Source organism: Carlito syrichta, unplaced genomic scaffold (genome assembly GCF_000164805.1).
Source record: "Carlito syrichta isolate Samal-C Ts95f unplaced genomic scaffold, Tarsius_syrichta-2.0.1 Scaffold315300, whole genome shotgun sequence".
In the NCBI taxonomy this organism is placed as follows: domain Eukaryota; kingdom Metazoa; phylum Chordata; class Mammalia; order Primates; family Tarsiidae; genus Carlito; species Carlito syrichta.
The window spans coordinates 88,573-101,719 of record NW_007259396.1 but is presented as its reverse complement, the minus strand read 5'-3'; the positions used below and the strand labels follow the sequence as shown (position 1 = coordinate 101,719).

General features: G+C 44.4%; 1 protein-coding gene across 1 annotated transcript in view; it reads left to right on the top strand.

Moving 5' to 3' along the window:
* The window catches only part of ANAPC16 (anaphase promoting complex subunit 16), a 17,374-nt gene extending 5,012 nt beyond the window's left edge, over window positions 1-12,362 (top strand). Inside the window, exons 2-4 of the mRNA XM_008072508.1 lie at window positions 3,672-3,841; window positions 10,224-10,298; window positions 12,067-12,362. Coding sequence (XP_008070699.1) covers window positions 3,700-3,841; window positions 10,224-10,298; window positions 12,067-12,182 — 333 coding nt within the window. The 5' untranslated portion in view covers window positions 3,672-3,699 and the 3' untranslated portion in view covers window positions 12,183-12,362. The remainder of the gene's footprint in view (window positions 1-3,671; window positions 3,842-10,223; window positions 10,299-12,066) is intronic.
* Window positions 12,363-13,147: the final 785 nt, after the last annotated feature.

Sequence of the window (13,147 nt, the reverse complement as noted above, 5' to 3'; positions counted from 1 at the left end):
GCCCAGCAGGTCAATGCTGGGGTGGCCGTGAGTGTGCCACTGCACTTCAGCCTGGGTGACGGTGTGAAACTCCAACTCAAAAAAATTAATTAATTAAAATTTAATTTAATTTTTTTTAACTTTTCTCCTTGTAAAATGGAAATAACAATGCTCACTTAAAGTTTAATTTAATTTAATTAAAAAAAAAAGAAGCCAGGCTCGGTGGCTCAGCCTGTAATCCCGCGCTTTGGGAGGCCGAGGTGAGTGGAATGCCTGAGCCTGCGGGTTCGAGACCCGCCTGGGCAACTTGGCGAGACCTCATCTCTACAATAAAATCAAAAAATTAGCGGGGCGTGGTAGCGCACACCTGTAGTTCCAGCTACTTTGAAGGCTGAGTTAGAAGGATCGCCGGAGCCACTGCACTCCAGTCTGGGCGACAGTGAGACTCCAACTCAAGAAAAAAAGAAACCAATCTCTGCATCTTTGACAGCCTTAAATCATCCTGACAAAAATCAAGGAAACAGAACAGCCAGCATTTCAAGAGTTATCATTTTTCTTAGTAGGACACTGGATTCTATATGTGTATATAAGATTTATATCTGTATTGCTTTCCTAATGACTATTATTATTATTTTAGTTGGAGTCTCACTCCGTCACCCAGGCAGGAGTGCAGTAGCGCGCTCAAGGCCACCTCAACGTCAACTTGCTGGGCTCTGGCAATTCTTCCACCTCAGCCTTCCAAGTAGCTGGAACTATAGGTACACACCACCACGCCCAGCTAATTTTTTAATTTATTGTAGAGACAAGGTCTTGCCAAGTTTTCCAAGCTGGTCTCAAACCTGAGGGCTCAGTCATTCCGCTTACCTCGGCCTCCCAAAGGGATTACAGGCATGAGCCACCACGCCCAGCTATTATTTTATTTTTTAAAAAATAAATTTCAGCCGTGCACTTTGGCTCACGCCTGTAATCCCAACACTTTGAGAAGCTGAAGCGAGAGGATTGGCTGAGCCCAGGGGTTTAAGACCAGCCTGGGCAACTTGGCAAGACCTTATCTCTACAATAAATCAAAAAATTAGCTGGGCGTGGTGGCATGCGTCTGTAGTCCCAGCTACTTGGAAAGCTGAAGCAGAAGGATCTCCTGGGCCCAGCGGATGGAGGCTGTGGTGGCCATGAGTGTGCCACAGCACTCCAACATGGGCAACAGAGTGAGACTCTGATTCAAAAAAAAAATAAAATAAGTTTCAACTTTTTATACCAAATACATTCATTTTACACCTAGCAAAAAAAAAATTAGTGAAAAGGAAAAATAGTGCAGTGGTGTATACAACTAAATGATCACAAACACAGATTTTTTTTGTTCCTTCTTTGCTCCTACTGCTTTACTTGACTAGCCTTTAAAAAAAAAAACTGGCCAGGCTCGGTGGCTCAGCCTGTAATCCCACGCTTTGGGAGGCCGAGGTGAGTGAATTGCCTGAGCCCGCGGGTTCGAGATCCTCCTGGGCAACCTGGCGAGACCTCATCTCTACAATAAATCAAAACATTAGCCAAGTGTGGTAGTGCGTGCCTGTAGTTCCAGCTACTTGGAGGGCTGAGGCGGAAGGATCGCCGGAGCCCAGCAGGTTGAGACTGCAGTGGCTGAGAGTAGCCATTGCAATCCAATCTGAGCAACAGAGTGAGATTTCAGCTCAAAAAAAAAAAAAAAAAAACAACTAAAATTCTCTCTAGCCATAACAGAGGGAAATTCATTTTTAAATCTTTTTAAAGTCTTTTTTTGGCCAGGCACGATGGCTCATGCCTGTAATCCTAGCACTTTGGGAGGCCAAGAATGGAGGATTGTTTGAGCCCAGGAGTTTGAGACCAGTATAGGCAACATAGCAAGACCTCGTCTCCACGAAAAATAAAAAAACTGGCTGGTTATGGTGGCACATGCCTGTAGTCCCAGCCACTTGGGAAGCTAAGGCAGAAGGACCGCCTGAGCTCAGGAGATCAAGGCTGCAGTGGGCTAATATTTACGTAAAATTAATTGTTGGTAATTTAAACTACAATTCCGTGTAAATTTTTTTTTTTTTTTCCTGAGTCAGAGTGAGTCTCACTCTGTCACCCAGACTAGAATGCAGTGACACGCTCATGGCCATTGCAGCCTTGTCCTGCTGGACTTGGGCAGTCCTTCTGCTTCAGCCTTCTAAGTAGCTGAAACTATAGGCACACACCACCACAGCCAGCAAATTTTTTATGATTTTTTGTAGAGACAACGTCTCACCATATTGCTCAGACTGGTCTCCAACCCCTGAGCTCAGGCAGTCCTCTCGCCTCTGCTTCCCAAAGTGCTGGGATTACATGTATGAGCCATCACACCCAGCTAAATCATTTTTAATCTAAACACTACAACTTTGCTATTCATTACAGTAACCACCAGCCACACGTGACTATTTAAATTTTAGCTAACATTAAATAAAATTTAAAATTCAAGGCCAGGCTCAGTGGCTCAGCCTGTAATCCCAGCACTTTGGGAGGCCGAGGCGAGTGGATTACCTGAGCTGGAGGGTTCAAGATCCACCTGCACAACTTGGCGAGACCTCATCTCTACAATAAATCAAAAAGCTGGGCATGGTAGCACATGCCTGTAGTTCCAGCTACTTGGAAGGCTGAGGCAGAAGGATCACCGGAGCCCAGCAATCGAGGCTGCAGTGGCCGGGAGCGTGCCACGGCACTCCAGTCTGGGCGACAGAGAGAGACTCCAACTCAAAAAAAAATTTTTTTTTTAATTCAGTTCTTCATATCAATATACAGCCAAAGCATGAGGCTAGTGGCTCCCATACTGGACAGTGCAAAAATAGAACATTGGAAGATTTTCATCGTGGCATAAAGGTCTATCAGACAGCAGCACTAGACCTTTTTCTTTTTTTAGAAAATACTGTATACACTTTTAGGCTCTTTTTGTTAAAATCGGGTACGTTTTTGTGGCAGAGGAAGTGTTTTTGTTTTGAACTTTTGTAAGGAGTCATGTATTCACTATAGATTTTCTCATTTACATTTAGTTTTTTATATGAAATAGGATTAAACACAGCTGCTGTGTTCATAATAGGCCATGATTTCCAAGATCAGTTCCTGAACTATTTTGTTCCAGTTTTGGGACGCCACCAAGTGATAAATTTGAGTACTACATTTGGGTGAAAAGGTTAATTTTTAATGAAAGGGCCAATATGTATTTCCTAACCAGTTTCCCTTCCTTGGGAACAGAACACAGTGTTATTCTGGAATTTTATTTGGAAAATATTATAAGTGAGTTTCTTGATGTGGCTTGGTCAGGATGTGTCTAAGACGAACTGTCCTATGGAGTGTGGTTGTTTTATCCTCATATAACTTACTTCCTCAGCCAGATTTCTGCCTTGGCACCACCATAGCACCCCTTCATAACTCAATCATCCACAGTCAATACCAGGAGACATAAACAGTTTGCTAATGATAGGAATTAGTGTTTCAAGTAGACACACTTTTCTTAAACATATTTTCACTTCAAAGCCTGAGTGACATTGGCCCGAGACGTTGATAAAAGATTGTGAAAGTAGAGCGAATAAAAAAAAGGGGAGCTAATTCTTTACAAAACTGTATGCTTATGCCCCTTGTGGCTTGGATGAAATGTCAATCTCACTTCCATAAACTTGCCAATTGCTGTTTTTCTTTCTCTGTAGTTGAAGTAAGAATTCTACTAGAGAGGAAATGGCTGCCTCTTCATCATCCTCTTCAGCTGGTGGGGTCAGTGGAAGTTCTGTCACTGGATCTGGTTTCAGTGTCTCAGACCTTGCCCCACCACGGAAAGCCCTTTTCACCTACCCCAAAGGAGCTGGAGAGATGTTAGAAGGTGATCTCATGCTGCTTTTTGCTGAATAATTAGATTCAGACCTGCAGTGAATATTAATTGTAAAGAAGCTGTTAAGTGGATTAAAGATGAGTTTGCCCTGATTTCAGCTCCACAGTTCATCTCTTGTTCCTATCTCAAAATAATGTATTTAAAAAAAATTTTGCTCCAGAATCAGAATTTTGGAGCTGAAAAAGACTTTGAAATCAAAGAGGTTAACTAGATTTATTTAGATCCAGAAAAGTTAAGTGAGTTAATTGTTAAAGGCAAAGTCAGCACTAGAACCAGGAATTCTCTTGACCTTCTGTTCCAGTTTGCTTTATCCTGGCACCTGTGCCTCATTATGGTTAATAGGGTTGATGTATTTTTTTCTAGTATAATTAACCTAGAGATGGATTCACCCCATCAGAAGGGTTCTAAGAGGAAATAAAAACTAACACACTGCCCTTTTATGCAAAAATGACTCGTGGCCCACTGCAGGACAGCTCTGTGTGGTTTTTCTAGCACTGGAGCCAGATTTGCATGAGATTGTTCACGATGTTTATTCAGCACACATTTGCAGACTGGCTGGCCAAGATCAGGATATAGGCTGTGAGCCTGCAACATCACTGGTAACAGGAATTCATCAGATTCATGGCACGAGACTAATAATTTTTTTTCTTTTTTTGAGTTAGAGTCTCACTTTATTGCCCAGACTGGAGTGCAGTGGCGTGTTCATACCCACCACAGTCTCGACCTGCTGGGCTCAGGCAATCCTTCTGCCTTAGCCTTCCAAGAAGCTAGAACTACAGGCATGCACCACCACACCTGGCTAAATTTTTTTTTTTTTAATTGTAGAGACAAAGTCTCACCAAGTTGCCCAGACTGGTCTCAAACCCCTGGGCTCAGGCAGTCCTCTCACTTTGGCCTCCCAAAGTGCTGGGATTATAGGCTTGAGCCACCACACCTTGCCTAGACTAATAATTCTTAACAGAGAGCATAAAGATCACCTGAGGAACTTGAAAACGCACACTTCTATCCCAGCATGGTAGCTCACGCCTGGGATTCCAGTACTTTGGGAGGTGGAGGCAAGAGGATTGCTTGAGTCCAGAGGTTTGAGACCAGCCTGGGCAACTTGGCGAGACTTCGTCTCCATAATAAATCAAAAAATTAGCCGTGTGTGGTAGTGCTCACCTGTAGTTCCAGCTACTTGGAAGGCTGCAGCAGAAAGATCACCTGAGCCTAGCAGGTCAAGGCTGCGGTGAGTGTAAGTATGCCACTGCACTCCAACCTGGGCAACAGAGTAAGACTCCTACTTGAAAAGAAAGGCTGGGCATAGTGGCTCGGCCTATAATCCCAGCACTTTGGGAGGTCGAAGCGAGAGGATTGCCTGAGCTTAGGGGTTTGAGACCAGCCTGGGCAATTTAGTGAGGTTTCCTCTCTACAATAAATAAAAAAAAATAGCCGGGCTCGGTGGCTCAGCCTGTAATCCCGCGCTTTGGGAGGGCAAGGTGAGTGAATTGCCTGAGCCCACGGGTTTGAGACCCGCCTGGGCAACTTGGCGAGACCTTGTTTCTACAATAAATCAAAAAATTAAGGCCGGGCTCGGTGGCTCAGCCTGTAATCCCAGCGCTTTGGGAGGCCGAGGTGAGTGGATTGCCTGAGCCTGTGGGTTCGAGACCTGCCTGGGCAACTTGGTGAGACCTCATCTCTACAATAAATAAAAAAAATTAGGCGGGCGTGGTAGCGCGCGCCTGTAGTTCCAGCTACTTGGAAGACTGAGGTGGAAGGATCTCCGGAGCCCAGCAGGTCAAGGCTGCGGTGGTCAGGAGCGTGCCACTGCACTCCAGTCTGGGCAACAGAGACTCCAACTCAAAAAATAATAATAAAAAAATAATAAGCTGGGCATGGTAGCACGTGCCTGTAGTTCCAGCTACTTAGAAGGCTAAGGCAGAAGGATCGCCAGAGCCCAGCAGGTTGAGGCTATGGTGGCAATGAGTGTGCCAGTGCACCCCAACCTGGGCGATTGAGTGAGACTTCAACTCAAAAATAACAAAACTCACACTTGTGGGCCCACCTCACAGTTTCTGAATACTTCATGAGAAAGCCCAGCATCCAGGGCTTTCTCATGAAGTATACCTTATCATATTTTGAAAAACATTGGTAAAGAACCTATTAAGGATTCAAAATGTACTTGATTCTTGAAAACGGTACTTCTAAATGTGAGTAAGGGTATTAGATGTGGAAGCATTTTCTACCATGTTTAAAGGTGATATAGTTCTATTAAACAATTACTCTAAGCCAAGCTTGGTGGCTCAGCCTATAATCCCGCGACTTGGGAGGCTGAGGTGAGTAGATTGCCTGAGTCCGCGGGTTTGAGACCCACCTGGGCAACTTGGCAAGACCTCATCTCTACAATAAATCAAATAATTATCCAGGTGTGGTAGCGCCCGCCTGTAGTTCCAGCTACTCGGAAAGCTGAGGCGGAAGGATCGCCGGAGCCCAGCAGGTCGACGCTGCGGCGGCCGGGAGCGGCCTCTGCACTCCAGTCTGAGCGACAGAGTGAGACTCCAACTCAAAAAAAAAAAAACAGTCACTCTAACACGTGCGTCTGACCAACTGGTAGCTTGATAAAATGTGAAAATAGAGTAGGAAGGGTTGCCTAAGGAGAGTAAGGAAGAAAAGTAGTCAGGAATCAAGGCTGGATGTTGCTTATAATTTTTTGGGGGGACTTGGAGTCTCACTCTGTCACCCAGGTTGGGTTGCAGTGGCATACTCACAGCCACCACATCCTCGACCTGCTGAGCTCAGGTAATCCTTCCACCTCAGCCTTCCCCGCAGCTGGAACCACAGGCATGCGCCACCACACCCTGCTGATTTTTTTACTTATTGTCGAGATGAGGTCTCGCCAGGTTGCCCAGGCTGGTCTCGAACCTGTGAACTCAGGCAGTTCTCTCACCTCAGCTTCCCAATGTGCTGGGATTATAGGCATGAGCCATGACTCCCAGCCCACTTATAATCTTAACAGGTTCAGCTTGATGTTGCATTTTTCTAAGTCTAGGATAATAAACCCAAATAACCTGTAGTTAACCTTGTGAATTAACTTTTTGGTGCATTTGCTCTCTGATAACCGACACCGCACATAAGCAGTAAACAGCCGTTTTAAGCATTCTCCTGTCCTTGGCTAAAACTGTCCTCACCTAGTTATTAGTGAGCAAATTAGAGACTGCCTTCCAGCCCAGCAGTGGCTGTATTTTAGTGACATTGTAGGCCCCTGAAGTATCAATTATCAGGCATTGCCTAATTTCCTACTGTGAGGTAATATTCTTTTAAATGAATTTGTTACCATCGTTATTTATTGGAATTGGTGAAGGTGTTATATTTAGGCAATTTACTGAACTTTTCACTATTTATAACCTTTGCTTGTCCCTTAAGAGGAAAGCTGATGTATTGCTACTTGGTGTGTTACAAAGGGTTTGATTACAATTTCTAAATGGAAGACAGATTGCCCCAGGCCGACTCCACTCTGGAGAAATTCCAGGCTTTAGATTGGTACAGATATTACATCTAATAGGATGTGGCTAAGAAACAATGGACTTGTGGTTAATACAGAGCTGCAAATCAGCAGAAGTGTTCCATAGGCATACATGTGGTGGAGTGATGAGCAGAGGTGCCCTTTTGAAAGATTCACTTACATCCTTTTGCTTTGAAATTCATTTCCAAGGAAAATGTGTAACTGTCACAACTTGAACATTTTATCTTAATAGCACCTGTGATTAAATGTAAGTGGGAGTTTGTACTTCTAAGAGCTTCCATATATATCTTGGTCTGATCCTAATTCCCACTGCCTTGTGTGCAGTTCTAAAGTTCAGGATCAAACCATCTGAGAGGTCAACTGTGATTCTCTATGCTTTGCTCTTTCTAAAATAAAACTTGAGTTATAATTAGACTTTTTAAGCGAGAGTATGAGCAGGATAATGAATGCTGGCATATTATTTACACAGAAGAGCTATAGTAGATTGCATCATTGGTGTCAAATGTTCACAACGGTCTCTCTTTCCATTGTGGAATTCATAGTTATTTACTACTACCCATTCTTGTCTGAAAAACTCAGTTATATCATTAGCTTACCTAGTCAATATGGCATTCAGTTAATTTTTTTTGGGGGGTGGTTATTGTTTTGTTTTGTTTTGTTTTTTGAGTTGGAGTCTCTGTCACCCAGGATGGAGTGTAGTGACACACTCAGAGTCACTACAGCCTCGACGTGCTGGGCTTAGTGATCCTTCTGCCCCAGCCTTCCAAGTAGCTGGAACTATAGGCGTGAGCTACCACACCTGGCTCATTTTTTTTTTTAGTTGGAGTCTCACTCCGTCGCCCAGGCTGGAGAGCAGTGGCACGCTCACGGCCACCCCAGTGTCAGCCTGCTGGGCTCCGCAATTCTTCCACCTCAGCATTTCAAGTAGCCAGAACTATAGGCATGTGCTACCATGCCTGGCTAATTTTTAATTTATTGTAGAGACCGTGTCTCGCCAAGTTGTCCGGGTCCGGGCTGATCTCAAACCTGTGGGCTTATGCTGAGCCACTGAGCCTGGTCTTTTTTTTTTTTTTTTTTTTTTTTTTTATTGTAGAGATGAAGTCTCGCCAAGTTGCCCAGGCTGGTCTCGAACCCCTGGGTCAGGCAGTCCTCTCACCTTGGCCTCCCAAAGTGCTGGAATTACAGGCTTGAGCCACTGTGCCCAGCCTTCAGTTAATTTTAAATGAAAATATTGATTTGCTCAGTTTGAATGAGCAGCAGCTTACAAATGACTTAAATTCAGCCAGAGAAATAGGAGGTGAGGGATAAAGGGGATGGAATCATAGCCCATATATTGCACAATATGTAGAAAGGGTTTGAGTTTACAGAATGTGCCACTCTCCCTAAAGAGTGTACATCCCCTCTGCTGGATTCAAAAAAAGAAAAAAAAATCAGCTAGGCATTGTGACTCACGCCTGTAATCCCAACACTTTGGGAGGTCAAGGCGGGAGGATCACTTGACGCCAGGAGTACATTTGCATTCACTGGAGGCTAGCCTGAGCAACAAAGTGAGACCCACCTCTACAAAAAAATTAGCCGGGTGTGGTGGCGTGTGCCTATAGTTCTAGCTACGTGGGAGGCTGAGGCAGGAGGATCACTTTAGCCCAGGAGTTTGAGACTGCAGTAAGTAACGATTATGCCACTGCACTCCAGCCAGGGTGAGAGTGAAACCCTGTCTTTAAAAAAAATTTTTTTTAAGTGTGAATCTCAATAATAATCCTTTTTTTGTGGGGGAGATGTTGTGAAGATGTTATGGAAGAAAGCCCTCTTAGTTGCATATTCAACCCATTTGGGTACAATATCTGTCATTCTTCTCACTGGTTACTGTGACTTCTGAAATGAGGCCTGCCTTGTGTGGAACTCACCATGAGACCAGAATGTGTTAGTCTTATCTCCTTATCACTCAATACCTGACCAGCACAACAACACATGATTGATGGGTGAATGCTTGACACCTAGTAGTGCTGACAGGAACAACTGCCTAAAAAAAGACAGCTGTACCCCCTTCGCCATTTGTTTTAGGGTTTTGCAGTAAAGCACATGCTTCAAATGGTTTCTGCGACCCTTTTAAAAATCAAGTTTTTCTACATGAGCTACATGTTTTGGGAGACATGTTTTGCTGTATCAGCCCTGCCTGACAAGAAATAACATGATCATCTTCCAAATGCTGTGGTGACTGAGTTGGCCACTTCTTGTTGGCAGTTCCTGGCACTAGCACAGTGCTAGGTTCTGAACTTGCACCATGCTCTTATCGTCATCCAAATTGCAGTGTTTTGGTTCAGTTGGAAAATCAAGGTTACAGTTTGCGTTCACAGGATGAAATTTCCCAGCAGTGTTTTGTGATTGTCATAGTGATGTAATTTGATATATTAAAAATGAACAACTGTTTTTCCTTCAGCTTTGTTTTTTAGAGTGAAAACGATCTGGAGTTTTTGTGTACCTGAATATTTTGATAGCACAGGAGCCACATGGCCAAATGTGTCAGCTGGCAGTGTTTGCTTGACATACAGACGAGGAGAACATTAAGAAACTGTCGGGTTGGGAGGGGGAAGTGTTGACCAGGACATCAGACTGAGGTTTCTTGTTTTTGTTTTTTTAAACACTATTTTTAAACTCTTAAGCAAGTAGAGGGACTATTTTAAGGTTCTAGGTATATAGAATAATTAACTTTTATAATAGTGTTAGTTCTAAATGAAACAGAAACCTTCTTTGTAAACACTGAAAACAACCCTGAATGTAAAGGCCGGGAAAAGAATGGACAAGTTTACTTGGTTTGTCAGAAGCCATAAAACCTTTGGAGCAGATTAAAACTTTTTCCCCTTTTGTTTATAGATGGTTCAGAGAGATTCCTTTGTGAATCGGTTTTCAGCTATCAAGTGGCATCCACGCTTAAACAGGTGAAACATGGTAAGCACATGAGTGTTATATGCTTGATTGTGAGCGGGGGAGAGGGGTTTCCAAATGGTCAGTGTGATGTGGCAAAAACCCCTGAACTCAACAAGGCTGTTTAAGTCGACTTCCTAAATTAAAGAAAATTCTCAGGTTTTAATCTAAGTCATAATGTCCACATTGAGGCTTAAAGTTGAAGTCAAAAGTTGGTTCTCTAGGGTAGTAGATGCTTCCTGTTCCTCTTGTGTTGCTTTCTCCTCTCCTTCCTGACACCTCCTTTTACTGTTGTCCTCCACTGGTTACCATCCTCATCTTCTTCTTCAAGTATGTGTATAACATTACAACACCTCATGCTCTGTCTGGACTCTTGGTAGCACCCTTTCTGTTACATTATGCCTCACCAAACCTTCATCTCCACATCAGAGATCGATGTTCCCCCACCAGACCATTTCTCCATCAAGTATTATATAGGGTAAATACGATAATGCAATTGCCTCTAACCCTAGAATTTCAGTCTACAAATCACTGGCATAGAGGATGAGTACTTTTTTTTAAAGAATAGAGCACAGATTAAAACAGATCATTTTGTCTTTAAATGATTTCTAACATTAGGAGGAACTTTTCAGACTCAAAAAAAGAAAAAAAATCAGCTAGGCATGGTGACTCACACCTGTAATCCTAGCACTTGAGGGAGGCCAAGGCAAGAGAATGACTTGATGCCAGGAATTCGAGACCAGCCTAGGAAACATAGTAAGGTCCTGTCTCCAATAAAAATGAATAAAAGAAGAAGAAAGGAGGTGGGGAGATTATTATTCCTTCATGGCTTAACATGTGCCGGAGAGGAAAAAAGCACATTTTAAAATATGCAGAATGATCAAGTAAGATCTGGCAGGTTTCAGCTTTCATCTGTACAGTCAAAAGCAGCAAAGGTGTGGGAACACAACATCAATAAGGATGCATGATCCCAATCCAGGCGAAGGGAGGTCCAATGGGGGACCCAAACTTCACCTGTACGTAGACCACTTAGGCACCCAATCCTGACTTGCACCCCACATCTTTAATAAAAAAGAAAAAAGAATACTGGGCACGGTGGCTCATGCCAGCACTTTGGGAGGCTGAGGTAAGAGGATTGCCTGAGCCCATGGGTTTGAGACCAGCCTGGGCAACTTGGTGAGACCTCACCTCTACAATGAATCAAAACAATTAGCTGGGCATGGTGGTGCACGCCTGTAGTCCTGGCTACTTGGAAGGCTGAAATAGAAGGATTGTCTAAGCCCAACAGTTTGAGGCTGCAGTGGCTATGACCGGGCCACTGCACTATACCCTGAGTGACAGAGTGAGACTCCAACTCAAAAAATATTTATCTTTTTTTTTTTGAGTTGGAGTCTCACTCTGTCACCCAGACTGGAGTGCAGTGGCCGCTCCCGGCCACCGCAACCTCGACCTGCTGGGCTCCAGCGATCCTTCCGCATCAGCCTTCCAAGTAGCTGGAACTACAGGCGCACGCTACCACACCCGGCTAATTTTTTGATTTATTGTAGAGATGAGTTCTCGCCAAGTTGTCCAGGCAGGTCTCGAACATGCGGGCTCAGGCAATCCACTCACCTCAGCCTCCCAAAGGTGCAGGATTACAGGCTGAGCCACCGAGCCCGGCTAAAATATGTATCTTAAAAGAAAAAAAAATCCATCTGGAAATTATTTTTAAACCAGTCATCATCCTGGTGATTGGTGGCAATCTCTTGGGTAATACACTGTTGTGTAATATTACCTCCTTGACTCTTTACAGATCAGCAGGTTGCTCGGATGGAAAAACTAGCTGGTTTGGTAGAAGAGCTGGAAGCAGACGAATGGCGGTTTAAGCCCATCGAGCAGCTGCTGGGGTTCACTCCCTCTTCAGGCTGAAGCTGCCCAGATAATCACCACTGGGGCACCACAAGTGCAGAGCCACAAAGGACTCTCCAGATTCCATAGCCATCCAGAGATTCACAGCTGCATGGCTAAATTGTTCATTCACATTCGTACTTGGTTTCTCTGTATCTGTTAACTGACAAAAAATACTTAAATGTGTGATCTTTCAGGGAATATTTGTCTGTTTGTTTTTAAAAATTTTGGGGGGAGACCAGGCTCAGTGACTCAAGCCTACAATCCCAGCACTTTGGGAGGCCGAGGCAATAGGATTGCCTGAGCTCAAGGGTTCGAGACTAGCCCGAGCAACTTGGTGAGACCTCATCTCTACAATATGTCAAAAAGTAAGCCAGGCGGCTGGGCTTGGTCGCTCAGCCTGTAATCCCAGTGCTTTGGGAAGCCGAAGTGAGTGGATTGTCTGAGATCGCGGGTTCAAGACCTGCCTGGGCAACTTGGTGAGACTTCATCTCTACAATAAAAAATTAGCCGGGCATGGTAGCGTGCACCTGTTGTTCCAGCTACTTGGAAGGCTGAGGCAGAAGGATCGCCAGAGCCCAGCAGATCGAGGCTGCAGTGGCCAGGAGCATGCCACTGCACTCCAGTCTGGGCGATGGAGTGAGACTCCAACTCAAAAAAAAAAAGTAAGTCAGGCATGGTAGTGCACACCTATAGTTGCAGCTACTTAGAAGGCTGAGGAGGAAGGATTATCTGAGCCCAGCAGGTCAAGCCTGCGGTGGCCATGAGCGTGCCACTGCACTCCAGCCTGGGTGACAGAGTGAGACTTCAACTCAAAAAAAGAAGAAAAAAGCCGGGGCCGGTGGCTTAGCCTATAATCCTGTGCCTTGGGAGGCTGAGGTGAGTGGATTGCCTGAGCCCGCAGGTTCGAGACCTACCTGGGCAACTTGGTGAGACCTCATCTCTATAATAAATCAAAAAATTAGCCGGGTGTGGTAGCGCACACC